A 13,008-nucleotide genomic window follows, 5' to 3' on the forward strand; every position below is an offset into this window, starting at 1 on the left:
CTCAGTGTCCCTGACATCCAGGAAGCCCAGGTCTGGCTCCAGGGTGTGCAACGGAAGTGAAGTGTGGTTTTGGGTCTTGTTCTTAGAGGGCAGCCCCCTGCCCCACCCTGCCCGCGATACAGGGAGAGCTCTGGTCTTGCCTTCGGCTGCAACATGGAGGCCACGGGGTGAGGCCGGCAGGGCCCCGGGGCGGCTGGAATCAGGTGTGGCAGTGAGGGGTTAGCCCGGCACCCCTGGCTCACTTCCCTCTTTCTCTTTCTTCCTTTCTTTTCCTTCTTCCTCTTCCCCCTCTCTCCCTCCCCCTCCCTCCCTCTTACCCCCCCTTTCCTTCTCCCTCTCTCTTTTGCACACACACCCTCATCCCGGGCCACCCTCCCCTTCTGTTTGCTCCTCGGGGGTTGCCTTTCCCCCCTGGTGCAGCAGGTGCTGCCGTGGCCTGCACAGCGTGGTGCTCTCGGCCTCTCCCTGCCTCCCGCCTGCCTGGGGGGATGTGCTCATCTACAGAGCTCATGGCCTGTCACCTGAGGGCGTCCATGGGGTGAATCGTTGGCTCTTCAAAGGCCCCTAACTCTAGATGTCAGTTCCCGCTGCGAGTCTGAGCTAGAGGAAACAGGATTAGCGCTGGAATGCTGGGGTGCTGCAGCTCCCCCATCTCCTTCGACGCGGAAGTGGTATGAGGGTGTCCGTGGCTCATCCTTGGAGAGGACTCTGCCACCCGGTCCGTGCTCTGGCCCCAGCACCTCCAGCTGGGAAAGGCTCACGCTGGAACTCTCAGGGCGTCTCAGCTCAACAAAGTGAAGCAGGTGCCCGAGGCCCAGACTCATCGATGAGTTCAGTCAATTCAGTCTAAGCTGAAATCCACCACTTGGTCAGTTTTTGCCTTAGTCTTCTCTTCTGTAGAATGGTCGCACTAAATTGTCTTGTAGCAAAGGCAGGCTCTCGTGTTGGCTTCTTGCGCTCAGCTTGAGGTCCGTCCTCGTGGCGGGTCCGCAGCGTCCTTCCTCCCTGTGGAGGAGAGTATTCCACTTCATGGACGGAGCACAGTATATTCAGGCACTGTGGAGGGACACTGGGGCTGCTTGCACCTGTGATCATGTGCTGTGAGAGTCCTTTTCACAGACCATCCTGAACGGGGAGTCCACGAGACAGACACGGGGTGCTGCCGGGGGAGCACTGCTCAGAGGGCCCAGGGCTTCCTTCTGGGGTGAAGAAAACGTTTTGGTACCAGATGGAGGTGGTGGATGCACAACATTTGAATGTACTAGATGCCACTGAACTGTTGACTATAAAATGGTGAGTTTTATGCTATGTGAATTGCACCTCAATAAAAAAATTTAATCCTAGTAGTAAATAAAAAGAAAAAGTACATCATGCCTTGCTACCCAGGGAGCATGGCGTGGGGAGTGTGGGGTGAGTTGGAATAAAATCCTGATTTGCTGAGAGGTTCTGTGGTACCCATGAGCGCTGTGCCCCCAGATACTTCCTTCCTGCCCTCTCCCAAGCCCCCGGCTGAGTGTCGTCTCCTGCCCTGTTTGTGGTTAGGTGGCCCGTGTCCCTTTTCTGGTGATAAGCTGTGAGTGGAAATAGCAAGTGTCCCTTCTAGGCCCGGCAGTTAGTGGCCAGCGTGAGACCCTCTGGACGCCCTTCTCCTTGGTGTAGCAGCCAGCGGTGTTCAAGCTGGGCTGTTAATGGGACTGGGTCCCGAAACGACCCTCCATGTTCATGCGGTGTCTGCAAGGAATGCCCCTGTGTTGTTTAAGCCACTGAGATTCAGGAGTTGCTTGTTACCAAGCATAAACTAGCCTATCCTGACTGATACACTTAGATGTTGGAACATGGCATACCATATGCCCAGGCTGAACTGTGGAAAAGAAGTGTCTTTCTGTGATGGAGAAAAGACTACTTCAGGGACTCTGGAGTTTCAGTTTGTGGTCCAAGGGAAAAGCGAGGCCCAGCTCGGAGTGAATTTTGTTCAGATATGAGTATTGTTTCCAGGCAGAGTTCCCAATAGTTTGACTTTGTTGACGTGGAGGAACTTCACATTTACCGTCACAGGGCTCGCTGTAAATGTCTGCTGCTCTGCCTGCCTGCAGCCTGCGTGTGCACAAGGCCCTGCCCAGCTCAGGGCTTTCCACGAGTGACCCGTCAGTGCCTCCCAGGTGGTGCCTGATGTCCCAGCAAGCTTTCTGCCCACCAGCAGGCCAGCACCCTGGACCACTGTCTGGGCCATGGTTCCTGGAGGGGTGCCGGGCTGCAGGAGCCGGTGAGGCAGGGCTTTATTTAAACCTGTGTTTAGGCAGAGCCGGGACCCGCAGCGGGGGTTGTTGTTGGCAGCGTGGTGTGTGCATGCGTGTGCTCTGCACGTGGCTGTCCCTAAACGAGGCGCCCCAGGAGGGTTGCTTCTCCAGGGCGCTGCTCGTATCCCACATTGTAGCGTGTTGAACGACTCTCAACCAGGCATTCGTTATAGTTTAAAAATCAAATGACCTCAGGTTTGCTGTATTATCACATGCCTTTCCCTCCCATCAGAGTCTCCCCGAGTCTCCCCATGTCCAATGTGCTTATATTTCAAATGAAATTTAGCTAAATACTGATGCATGTAATTAGGATGTATCATTTCCTGCTGGATTTTAGAGTGCAATACAATGTATTTATGTGAACAAAATAAGGTTTTCTGCTGCAAAACCACTTTCACATCACTTTCAATAAACATATAATGAAAAGTGCTTTTTTTTTTTTTCTTGAACAACAGTGGCTAATAAATTAAATTCTGGAGCCAAATTGTCTGGGCTTGGATCCCAGAGCCAGGCCGTCTTGTCCGTGTGACCTTGAGCACAACACTCACCCTCTGTGTGCCTCAGTTTCTGCAGAGGTAAAATTGGGAGCAGCTGCAGAGAGTGTGGAGCAGAGCTGGGAAGAACGTGATAATCCTGTAAGATTAGCAAACATTTTACAACCTGGCATTTATAAACAGGAAAAACACAGTCTTTCCTAAGGAGAGACACAGGAATGGTTATTTCTTCATCAAAAGCAGACCAGTGTCTGTCAAATTTGCTGCGTCGCAAGCATCACCCGGAGTGAGGATTAATAGTGTTCCCAGCTCCGACCTGGAGCCAGCAGTTCTTGCGGCCAACACCTCTGTAGACAGCTGGCCTGCAGTCCCCGTGGCTTCTTGGAACTTCCTGAGACAGTGTTCTGGGGAAGGGAAGACAAGGCTTAGCGAAGAAGAGGTGAAGAGGAGTGATCTCCAACTCTCGTGGGCATCTGCTGCCAGAGAACCTCCAGCCTGGACGAGCAAGCCCTGGGGTGAAGAGATTTGGACAGGAGAGTCCTCAGTGGGGTGGGACAGCCCAGTGTCCCCTGCAGCCACACACATGTGTGCACACACACAGCCAAGAGCTCCTTGAAGCCCTAAGGAGCCTCGTCTTATTCATCTCTGAGTTCTGAGGTCTTGACAGAGAGAGCGCTTAATAAATGCTCATTTATTCAGTCAATGAATATCTAAGAAGCAGTGACTGTGGCGGGTGGTGTTTCAGGCCCTGGGAAGCAGGAGTGAGCAAGATGGAGAGAAACCCGTCACTCCCTGACTCCCGCCGTGGGGTCTGGAGAGTTCCAGCCCCTCCCTGGGCCCCAGCTGTCTTCCCTGTGAAGTGCCTGTTTGGGAGAGATTAGGGATGGGGGTGCAGCCAGGGTTTTTTAAGCTATACATCTCACCAAAGCGTTGCAGAATGGTGACCTGGAGAACCCCATCACCCAGCCTTGCCTGACTCTCCTCTCCTGTGGAGTCTTCCCAGTTTCGCCTGACTGTGTCCGAGGCTGGGTTGAACCCAAGCCCATTCCATCTCACTCTGGACTCAATTTTCTGAGAGGGGAGGAGCAGAGGCCGCGAATGGGGACAGTGTGGCTTAAGGACGGGGGTGGGCAGGAGACCACACAGGGACCTGACCTGGCTCCGGGGGCTCCCGCCTCCTCTCGAAAGCCCCTTCCCCAATTCGCACCGACAGGGCAGCCTTGAGCAGCCGTTCCCCAGGGCCCCTCTTCCCTCCGGGAAGTCTCGGCTCTATTCTGACCGGGCTGGCACCCTGGGAGCCCGGGACCGCGCGCAGTCTGGGCAGGGGCGCGCAGAGGGAAGGTCCGCGCTCCTGGCCGCAGCCGCGCCCTTGGTCCTGGCCCAGCCTTGCGCGCCGCGCAGTTTTCCCGCAGCCGCCTCTGCCTCCGCTCCGCCCCGGTCCGGCCGGGGGCCACCTGGGAGCCAGCGCCCCGAGATCCCCGCACCCCCGCGGGGACGGGGCGGCGGCCGGGGGCGGGGGCGCGAAGGTGGCCGCCGTGTGCATGCTGATGAGTCGGGAGGCCGCGTCACTCCGCACCGGCGCCGTGGCTGTGGGGCGGGCTGCAGCGGGCAGCAGCCGCGGAGCGCCCGGCCGGCCAGCCCGGCGCCTCCCTCGCCGTCCCCGGCGGCGCCGTGCTTCCGGCTCCTGCAGGCCCACGCTCGCCGGCTCCCCGAGAGCTTCGGGGCGGCGCCCCTGCCCCTGCGGAGGATGCCGGCAGCCCCCTGCGCCCGCAGCCCCGGGCAGCCCCGGTGCACGGTCAGATCCGGCCGCGGCGGCGGGGCGCGCTGAGGGCGCGCGGCGCGCAGGCAGGTGCTGAAGGGGACAGCTCCCGCCCGGCTCCCCGGCCCCGCCGGCCTGCGACCAGGCCAGCGCGGGATCCTGGCGCCCGAGGGGGCAGGCCGGGCGGAGGCTCCCGCAGCCGCCGGGCACACGGGGATGACCCGCGGGTGAGGCGGCCCCCGCTCCCAGCCGCGTTCATGGCGGTGGCCAGGAAGATCAAAACTTTGCTGACCGTCAACATCCTGGTGTTTGTGGGCATCATCCTCTTCTCCGTGTACTGCCGCCTGCAGGGCCGCTCCGAGGAGCTGGTGCAGATCGTGCGCAGCGCCGACCGCCGCGCGCGCAGCCGCCACGCCAAGGTGGGCGCGCTGGGGGACCGGGACGCCATCCTGCAGCGCCTCAACCACCTGGAGGAGGTGGTCTACAACCAGCTGAATGGTGAGACCAGAAGCAGCGTGCTGGGGCAAAGGGGCCGGGCCGAGGAGGTCGCTGGGAGGAGGTTCGTCCCCCGCTGGGCAGTGTGGTCCACCTGCCACTGGAACCCCTGCGTTGGGAGGGGCATGGCGGCTTGACTTGGGCTGGGCTGGAAGCTCGCTCTGGGTTACTCTGGGGGGAAATGGAGCAGAGAGCAGGTAGAAAAGAGAAGGGCCTTTCGGGGGCTCCTTTTAGCAGAGGGCTTTGATCTCGGTGACCATTCAATGATCCATTCCCCTGGTGGACACTTGGCACCCCCCCCCACACACACACACATGCACACACACACACGGTGACACCAAAGTTACTCATGGAGAGCTCGTCAGAGAACTTGTAAGGAGCAGAAGGTGCCCAGGTCTAAGAGTGAGGGAGGTGAGCTGTGGTTTGCCAGCAGCTGTGGGACACGCCACCTTACTCCCCTTCCCTCCTGGTGGAAGTGGGAAGAGGAAGGGGAGATTGTGCTGTGCTTTGGAGGTCGCTAATGCAGCGTCCTTGGCCTCTCAGGCCTGCAGCTTATTAACTAATGCTGGTCGGTAACTGGCGTGGCGACTGCGGCCCGGGCAGACCCCTGCCACAGGGAGGCCAGGGCTTGCTCCGGGAACTTTTGTCATGGCAGAAGCCTGAAGCCACGACTGGTGATGTGTGGCGAATGCAGTGGGAGGTGCAGACAGGTGCTTGGCAGGTGGAACCCAAAGGGGCTTTTAGGTGGAGGTAACGAGGAGCCTCTGAGTCCCCAAAAGCTTCTACAGAAAGCCCAGTTCCAAAGCGGTGAGGTCTTTGCTCCCTGGTGAGCTAGTGTGGACCAGCCCTGGGAGTCAGGGTCAGTGTTGCAGCAGGTCAGGGCCAGTCGAGCGCCTGTGGAAATGAGTACTTTTCCACTTTGGGGTGCAGTGAGACAGTAAGTGATGGCTGCTTCCTAGGCTGGCTCCAAGAAGGGAGAAAAGTTTGGGTGTGTTTCCGTGATGAGTGGGCCCTTCCTGCTCTGTGCTGACGGTGCTGGTTTCTGCACTGGCAGTACCAGCAAACCGCCCACAGGGAGAATCGGTGACAAGCCCAAGGAGGAGGCAACTCAGAGCTGGGATTATGCAGTGGGGCCCCGGTGTGTGTGTGAGTGTGGGTGCCTGCACTGGGGGGGTTCCGCCGGAAGGCCCGTCCTGCCACCAGGGGGTCCCCCAGGAGGGGACAGCTCTGAGCCTCTGTTCAGCCTGCGGCGTTGCCTGCTGTCAGGGAGAGAACATCCTGTGGCTCCTGAGCTCCTTCTTGTCACCCATAGCAGTCCTGGTTTTCCTGCAGAGGTATTTTTGCTGTGCTTTATGGCTTTTCTGATCTTTTCTATTCAGCCAAAGCCACGAGGAGAGAAAAGTTTAGTTGCAGCAGCCACTTGGCCATGCTGGCGTGTGAGTCATCTGTGGACGGCCCCACCCGTGGCACGGAGCACGCGTGCGGTGGGTTTGCTGGGCTGTTACGGCCTGTCTTATGGGAGAACCGGAGGATATGTTAAAGCACTGGCGGTGCGCTGGGTTGTGTAATGTCGCGGCGGCCCGCTCAGCACTGTGAGCCCTTCCCTCCCTCAGCCTCCACGGTGAGAAGAGCCGGGCCTCTTGGTGACTCCACTTTCCTGATTCCGGTGGGGAGATGCTGAGGCGCTTTGGAAAGGGGGGGCTCGTCCCCGCTCCCTGCCCCCTTCATCCGGCTCCTTCCTCCCCTCCTCACTGCCTCTGCCCTCCCCCCTCCTTTTTCTCCCATCTGCTTTTCTCTTTTCCCTCCCCTCACCAAACCCCATCCTCCGCCTGCTTGCCTCACTCCTGTCTCTTCCTCCTTTCCTTCTCCCACCCCCTGCCTGCCCATGTGTCTGTCCTGTATCCTCTGTCTGTCCCCCGCTGCCTCCCCTGCTCCCCTTGTCCTTTCTCGTTCGTCTCTCCCTTGCCGTCTTCCGAGGAGGTGGCGTCCTGTCCCTTTCTGTAGGACTGGGGCCTGTGCGGTGTCTAAACCAGTGGCCCTGCAATGTTTGCTGCTGGAGATGACAAGAACAGATTTCTAGGGCACATCCCAGGCTGGTCCCCGGAAGAGTGCGGGGCAGTAGTGAGGCTGACGTTTGTTCACGTGGAACCCCTCCCGGTCTGGTTCGGTCTCTGTACTGAAAGAGGCTGGATGAATGAGGAGGGGCAAGCTGCTGCTTTCCACTGCGGCCAGTTCGATCTTAGATCCAAGAAACGTAAAATCGATCCCTGGGGGCCTGCACCAGAAACGAATGCAGCTGAGTTAAGGAGAGGGAGAAATCCAAAACCAGACCTATTTGTCACTTAGGTTTTGTCTGCCGTGACTACTGGTTCCTGGAAATACCTGTCCTGGTTTGAGGGAGCCTGGGGGGGGGGGGTCAGTCCTGGGGTGGGAGGCCCCTCACCTGGGGGCAGGAGCAGAGATGCTGGGGTGGGGAGCAGGCCCCAAGCGGGGCTCTTTCCCCGTGTCCCGCCTCAGCTGCTCCGGTGACCGCTGTCTGGGGTGTCTGCCAGCCTTGGCAGAGGGCTGCTGAGCGTGGGTGTAGGCTGCAGATTCAAGTGCAGCGGACCCAGGAGGATAGGGTGCCTAAAGCCAACGTTCTGAGTAAAAATCCCTTCAGGAAGTGCATCCTAGGCCTGCCCTGTGTGGCTGTGGGAGGTAGCTCCTAAATTCAGTGCTCAAGGCCAAAAGAATTGTTCGTGGACAAAATCAGGCTTCTGAAAATCTGTTCAATTACATACAAAAGCAACATCCGTAGTTCTGTGCCCTGGCCCGGTCTTGGGAGCACGAAATTCGGGACCCTCTAGGCTCAGTTCAGAGGAGAGAGGAAGGAGGACGCCTCCGTGCAGGCGTCGGGTGGCCAAGCCGTTCAGCCCTGGGAGAGCTCTGGCCCGGCGCTGGGAGGGGCGCGAGAGTCCAGTGTGCCCGTGGCCGCAGGGCTTCCTCCCCTGCAAAGCTGGCACCCGACCACTGGTTTGTTGCTGCGGGTGGGCACCCAGAGCCGCACCTGACTCGGAAAGCAGCCGGGCGTCCCCCGAGTTGGCTCCAATGGCAGAAAGGAAAGGGGGGACTGGCGGAGCCATCGCCCGTCCACTGCCCATCCGTCCCTGGGGCTTCACCAGCAGGACGGCCCAGCCTCCGCGCAGGACGCCGAGATGCAGCCAGTGGTCTCCGCACAGCGAGCCGCTGCGGATAAAGACCCTGCCGAGGGGTCGAGGGGCCAGAGGGGTGACGAAGGGGGAAGGCAGGGAGGGAGGCTGGAGCGTTTCCCAGGCGTCCTTGGTCTCTGGCTGCCCCCCATGGGCCTGGGCGAGGCTGGTTGACTCAGTGAGGGCGGACCTCACGGCTGAGGGACCGGATCCAGAGGCCCCCGGAGGCCGCGCTGGGCCCCTGCTCCCTCCGTCCGACCGGTGGCTACTCCTCGCCCAGGGCAGAAGCTCCTTGAGGACAGAGGCTCGCCCCTGTTTCCCACCCTCGGGCATGAAGCGGATGCACCGAGGGCCGGGAGAGCCCGAGGGGGCGGAACACAGCAGGAGGCCTGAGGGCTCTTCGGGTTGAGGAAGGCACCCAGCTGGGGACAGCCACCGCCGCGTTGGTGCCTTCCCCGGCCTGGACCTCCCCTGGGCGTACGAGGGTCGGGCTCCCATGCAGGAGCGCTTCTGTTTCGGAAACACTTAACATCTCCTTGTTAGCAACGTGATTTCCACCCGAAAGAGTCCCCTTCTCCCTTGGGAGTTTTAATTCCAAATGGCTTGCTGCTGGCCCTGGGGGCCTTTCCTGCCTGAGCTCATCTGTCATCATCCCTCCCAGAATTTCTTTCCAAGTTGCAAGGTTCCTGCACTGCTGGTCACAGCAGAGTGGCCATGGCCAGGAGAGGGCCACCGAGTGTGCGACACCTCACTAATGGCCCCCGACAAGCCTCGTTCCAATGGCAGCAATTAGCAGGCTGCGCAGTGCCCGCTCTCGTCGGCGCACTAGCCGGGCTCACTCTCTCCCACCGGGCCCGCGCCGGGCGACCGCTGCGTCAGGTCGTCCCCACGGGGCAGCCCGGGAGCTGCAGTTATGCTTCCTTCAGTCTGAGGAGATTCCGGGCCTTTGGGGTTTGCATCTTTTCCTGCCTTCCCCTGTGCCCCTCAGCCTCCCCGGGCCCCTCCGCAGCCCCTTGTCCCACAGACCCGTGGGAACCTTGAGGTACTTCCCTGCTCAGGCCCGTGCCCTGCAGGCCTGGGCTCTGCAATGGGGGAGAGGACACTCGCTGCCTTCTCTCTCCTGGAAAAATGCCCCAGGCCTTATTTCCTCTGCAGCGGGGACCTGCGGGGTCTGGCTCTGCCCCACACCCCTGCCCGTAGTTGGCGGCCCTGCCTCCGAGGGATAATTCATGCGGCTGCACAGCTTGCGGGGCTGAGTGATTGCATTTACAATTCAGCTCAACAATCTGCATATCTCAAAGCCTTGGAACTGTTTCCTGAAAGGACAGTTTATCCTTCATTGGCTGGAAACTTGACAAAAATAAGTCTCTATAAATTTCCGTCTCAGATGTCCCACTGCAGACATTCGAGGATGACACCCAAGCAGATTGGCTGCGTCACCTTCCTCATCCTGCTCCTGAGAGAGGGGCGCCTGGTGGGTGGAGACCCGTCCTGGGGACCCCGTCGTGCTCTGGCTTCCTCTCGCGCTGAGACCTTCCAGTGCAACAGAGCGGAGGGCTCGCCCAGCCCCTCACCTGGGGATCGTCTGCTGCTGACACGACTCTGACCATTTTTTGCGATGCCTAAAAGGTGCTTAAAAGCTGGGTTAGCGCTCGGTGTGGAGGCAAAGGGAGAGTGGCCCAGGCCTCGCCGCATGCCTCGGGGAGAGCTGCCCTCTCAGGGTGGCCTGGCACCTGCAGGCCCTGCAGACGGCGCGAGCCCCGAGTCCCTTTCCCGCAGGTGTCCTGGGGGGAGGGAGGGGCTTGGTGCTGCCTCATGCTGCCTCAGTGTCTGTGTCCGTGGGAGGCCTGCCTGGGGACGCGGGCATCGCGGTGGTTTGCTGTGCGTGGTTGGTTCAGGAGGCCTGGCCTCTGCGAGCTGCAGTCTCCCCACCTGCATAGGGGCAAAATCTCGTTTATCGGCGCATTCACTCGCACCTCGTGTTCAATGGCTCTGATGTCCCTGCCTCTGGGCCCCGCGTGGCGTGTATGGCACTAGGTGAGTGGGGCATGTGGGTGCAGAGCCTGGTGGAAAAGCAAGCGGGTAAACGAAATGAGGGAATTTTCCCCAGCTGCCTTGGACAGTAGAAAATGGGTCTCAGAAATCAGAAACCCAGGTTGGTGGATCTCGAGGGTCAGTGGCACTGTCAGATCCGCAGGTCCTCTCCGTGCCCTTCCTCCCTGTGGGAGCCGGTTGAGGCCGGGAGACCTTCAGAGGCACCGGGCCCCTTGGGGCTGCATCACTCGCTCCTGCATCGGCCCATCGCCGTCAGGGCGAGATGGGACCAGCCTGCATCCCAGAGCTGCACGGAGGAGGGTGGCTGTCTGAGCAGAACTGGGGATCTGCCGGCACGTTAGATGAATGTGCTTGCCGCTTTGGGGGTGGCCGTCCATGATGACTGCCTGGGGTGGCTGCCCCGAGCCAGTTGTATGCAGACTTGAGGCCGTAAAGACTCTCGAGAGGTGACTGGCCTCAGACTCCTCAGTCCACCCCGGGAGGTCGAGGTGGGGCCCAGAATCTGCATTGACCACGCTGTGCTGGCCCTAGAGTGTGGTCTGGACCAGCTCAAGTGTTTGCACGGCGCGGTTGCTGCACGTCAGAGATTTGCATCCCTGACGGCCTGAGGTCCCCATTCCGGGCACTGGACTGACAGGACCCTGGGCAGGGGCAGGGGCTCCCTGCGGCCCTCCCGGGCTCTGAGAAGGAGATGCAGCTGCCCCTGCCCCTCCTCTTGCCTTTCCTTCTGGGCCAGGTCCCCCGCGCCCGCCAGCTCTTTGCCTCGGCCCCTGCCTGACCTGGAGGGAGTGGCCCTCCCTGCTTAGACGCCCGGGCTGTTGGCAGTTTATGTTCAAGTAAATAAGCCAAGTATGATTGTTCTTTAAAAAAGTGTTCCAGGGCACTGGCGGGGTGCAGGGAAATAACGCGCTCCCGGAGGGGACAGCTCTGCCGAGACCCCTCCCTGCACTGCCTCCGGCCCCCGAGGACACGAGGCCAGGGCGGGACCGGGGTGCCCAGGGCCAGGTGACCAGTGGGCAGGCTGTGGGGTCCCGGTGTGTTAAAACATGTGAGGCCTTACGGGCGGGCTTCAGGCCCTGCGACGGTGCCTTGCAAGGGGCTCCGGGGATGGGGTGCTGGTTCTCATGCAGTGTGGCTGCGGCTGCATTGGGTCGAGGTGCATCTTTCGGTCCCCACAGTTGTACATGTGGCCTCGTCTGGAGGTGATGCCCAAAGTGTCGAAAGTGTCTTGGGAAAAACAGGGCCTGGCCAAGTGGCCTCCATTACCCCCTCCTTGGCCTCCTGGGGGTCTTTGTAGAGATGTTGACGGGCGACCCCTGGGCCTGGCGTCAGCCCTGAGAGGGGCATTCTGGACATCGGGGTGTCCTTGTCACGGTGATGTGGGCAGCCCGCATGGCTTTCTCTTGGGTCATCCTTTGCGTGAAAAGCCATGCACGAGTATCCGAGCCTAAAGCCCAACTGCCTTTTCAATATAAAGACAAAGGATTTCTTCCTTGCAATTTGAAAACAACCAGGATTTTCCAAAAATAACTCTTCCGAGTCACTCCTGGGAAGCCCACAGTGTCTTGCTCAGGGTGTACTGAAAAGCTGGACCCCCTTTGTGTGAGCGAGCTGCCTGTGGGACGTGGCGGCGTCCACGAGCTTCTGCACGCAGGCCCTGAGCCCTTCCTTCCATCCCATCATTGAGGTGCGTGTCATCTTCCCATTCGCTCTGCCGGTGAGGATTTCCTCGGCACCTGCTGTGTTCCTGGCAGTGCGAGAGACACCAAGGACCCAGCAGGAAAGGAAGCTCACGGCACTGACCCCAAACGAGAGGGGAGAGAGGAAGCGGCAAGAGACGTGCGTGCATTTCCTGTGGCTGCTGTAGCAAATATCACAGACGGTGCTTTGAAACAAGATGCACTTGCTCCCTTGCAGCTCTGGAGGTCAGCCATCCAGCCCAGCCCTCACTGGGCTTTAAAACAAGGTGTCGGCAGGGCTGGCTCCTTCCGGGGGCTCCGGGGGAGCGTCGGTTCCCCGCCTTCCCCGCCTTCCCCACCTTCCCGAGGCCGCCTGCGATCGCAGCTCGTGGCCCCTCCTCACCTTCTCGCCAGCAGCACAGCTTCTCTGTGCTCCTTTCTTGCACACTCACACCTCCTCTGCTCACCCCCTTTTTAAAGGACCCCTGTGATTGCTTGGGGCCCCCGGATAGTCCAGTGTCACCACCGTGTCCTGGAGGCAGCTGGCGAGCACTCTCGGCTCCTGCTGCAGCCTCAGCCTTTGCCATGTGAGGTCACGCACGTATCACAGGTCCCAGGCACTAGCAAAAGACACGACTGGACAATGACACACCTTGAGGAGAGTGGATCAGGGCAGGAAAAAGCCTCGAGGGAGGGTCGGCATCTTGACGGGTGGCAGCCGAAGGCCTCGGGAAGGACGTGCCTTTTCAGTAAAGACCTCAGCGGGGAGGGTGCACGGGACGCCCGGCAGGTGCAGAGGGCTGAGGCGGGGACGCTGTGCGCGGGAGGGGGCAGCCAGGGCGGGGCCGACCCGCAGACTCTTGGGTCCCTTCCAGGTGTGGTGGGGGCCAGGCAGCACCGTGGGCAGGCGAGGACGTGGCTGGCATTTCAGCGGGGAGCCGCAATGGAGCAGCCCATGGGCGAGCGCCAAAGCAGGGGCTGTTTGTGCCGTGCCGAGGCAGGGGAAGTATGTGTTCCTGTGTATTTTTTAATGGTTAATTT

At 60.2% G+C, this 13,008-nt stretch overlaps 1 protein-coding gene across 5 annotated transcripts in view; it reads left to right on the forward strand.

Annotated features, from left to right (window-relative positions):
- The window catches only part of GALNT9 (polypeptide N-acetylgalactosaminyltransferase 9), a 120,788-nt gene that overhangs the window by 25,933 nt on the left and 81,847 nt on the right, over positions 1 to 13,008 (forward strand). The window contains exon 1 of one of the 5 annotated variants that reach the window (XM_037816850.1): positions 4,674 to 5,048. The exons of 3 other annotated variants lie outside the window; for them this stretch is intronic. In XM_037816850.1, the coding sequence (XP_037672778.1) occupies positions 4,808 to 5,048 (241 nt within the window). In that variant the 5' untranslated portion in view covers positions 4,674 to 4,807. Of the gene's footprint in view, positions 1 to 4,673; positions 5,049 to 6,507; positions 6,530 to 13,008 lie in introns of those variants that run through there. One more of the 5 variants, XM_037816847.1, reaches the window with a different exon arrangement.

Source organism: Choloepus didactylus, chromosome 23 (genome assembly GCF_015220235.1).
Source record: "Choloepus didactylus isolate mChoDid1 chromosome 23, mChoDid1.pri, whole genome shotgun sequence".
Classification (NCBI taxonomy): domain Eukaryota; kingdom Metazoa; phylum Chordata; class Mammalia; order Pilosa; family Megalonychidae; genus Choloepus; species Choloepus didactylus.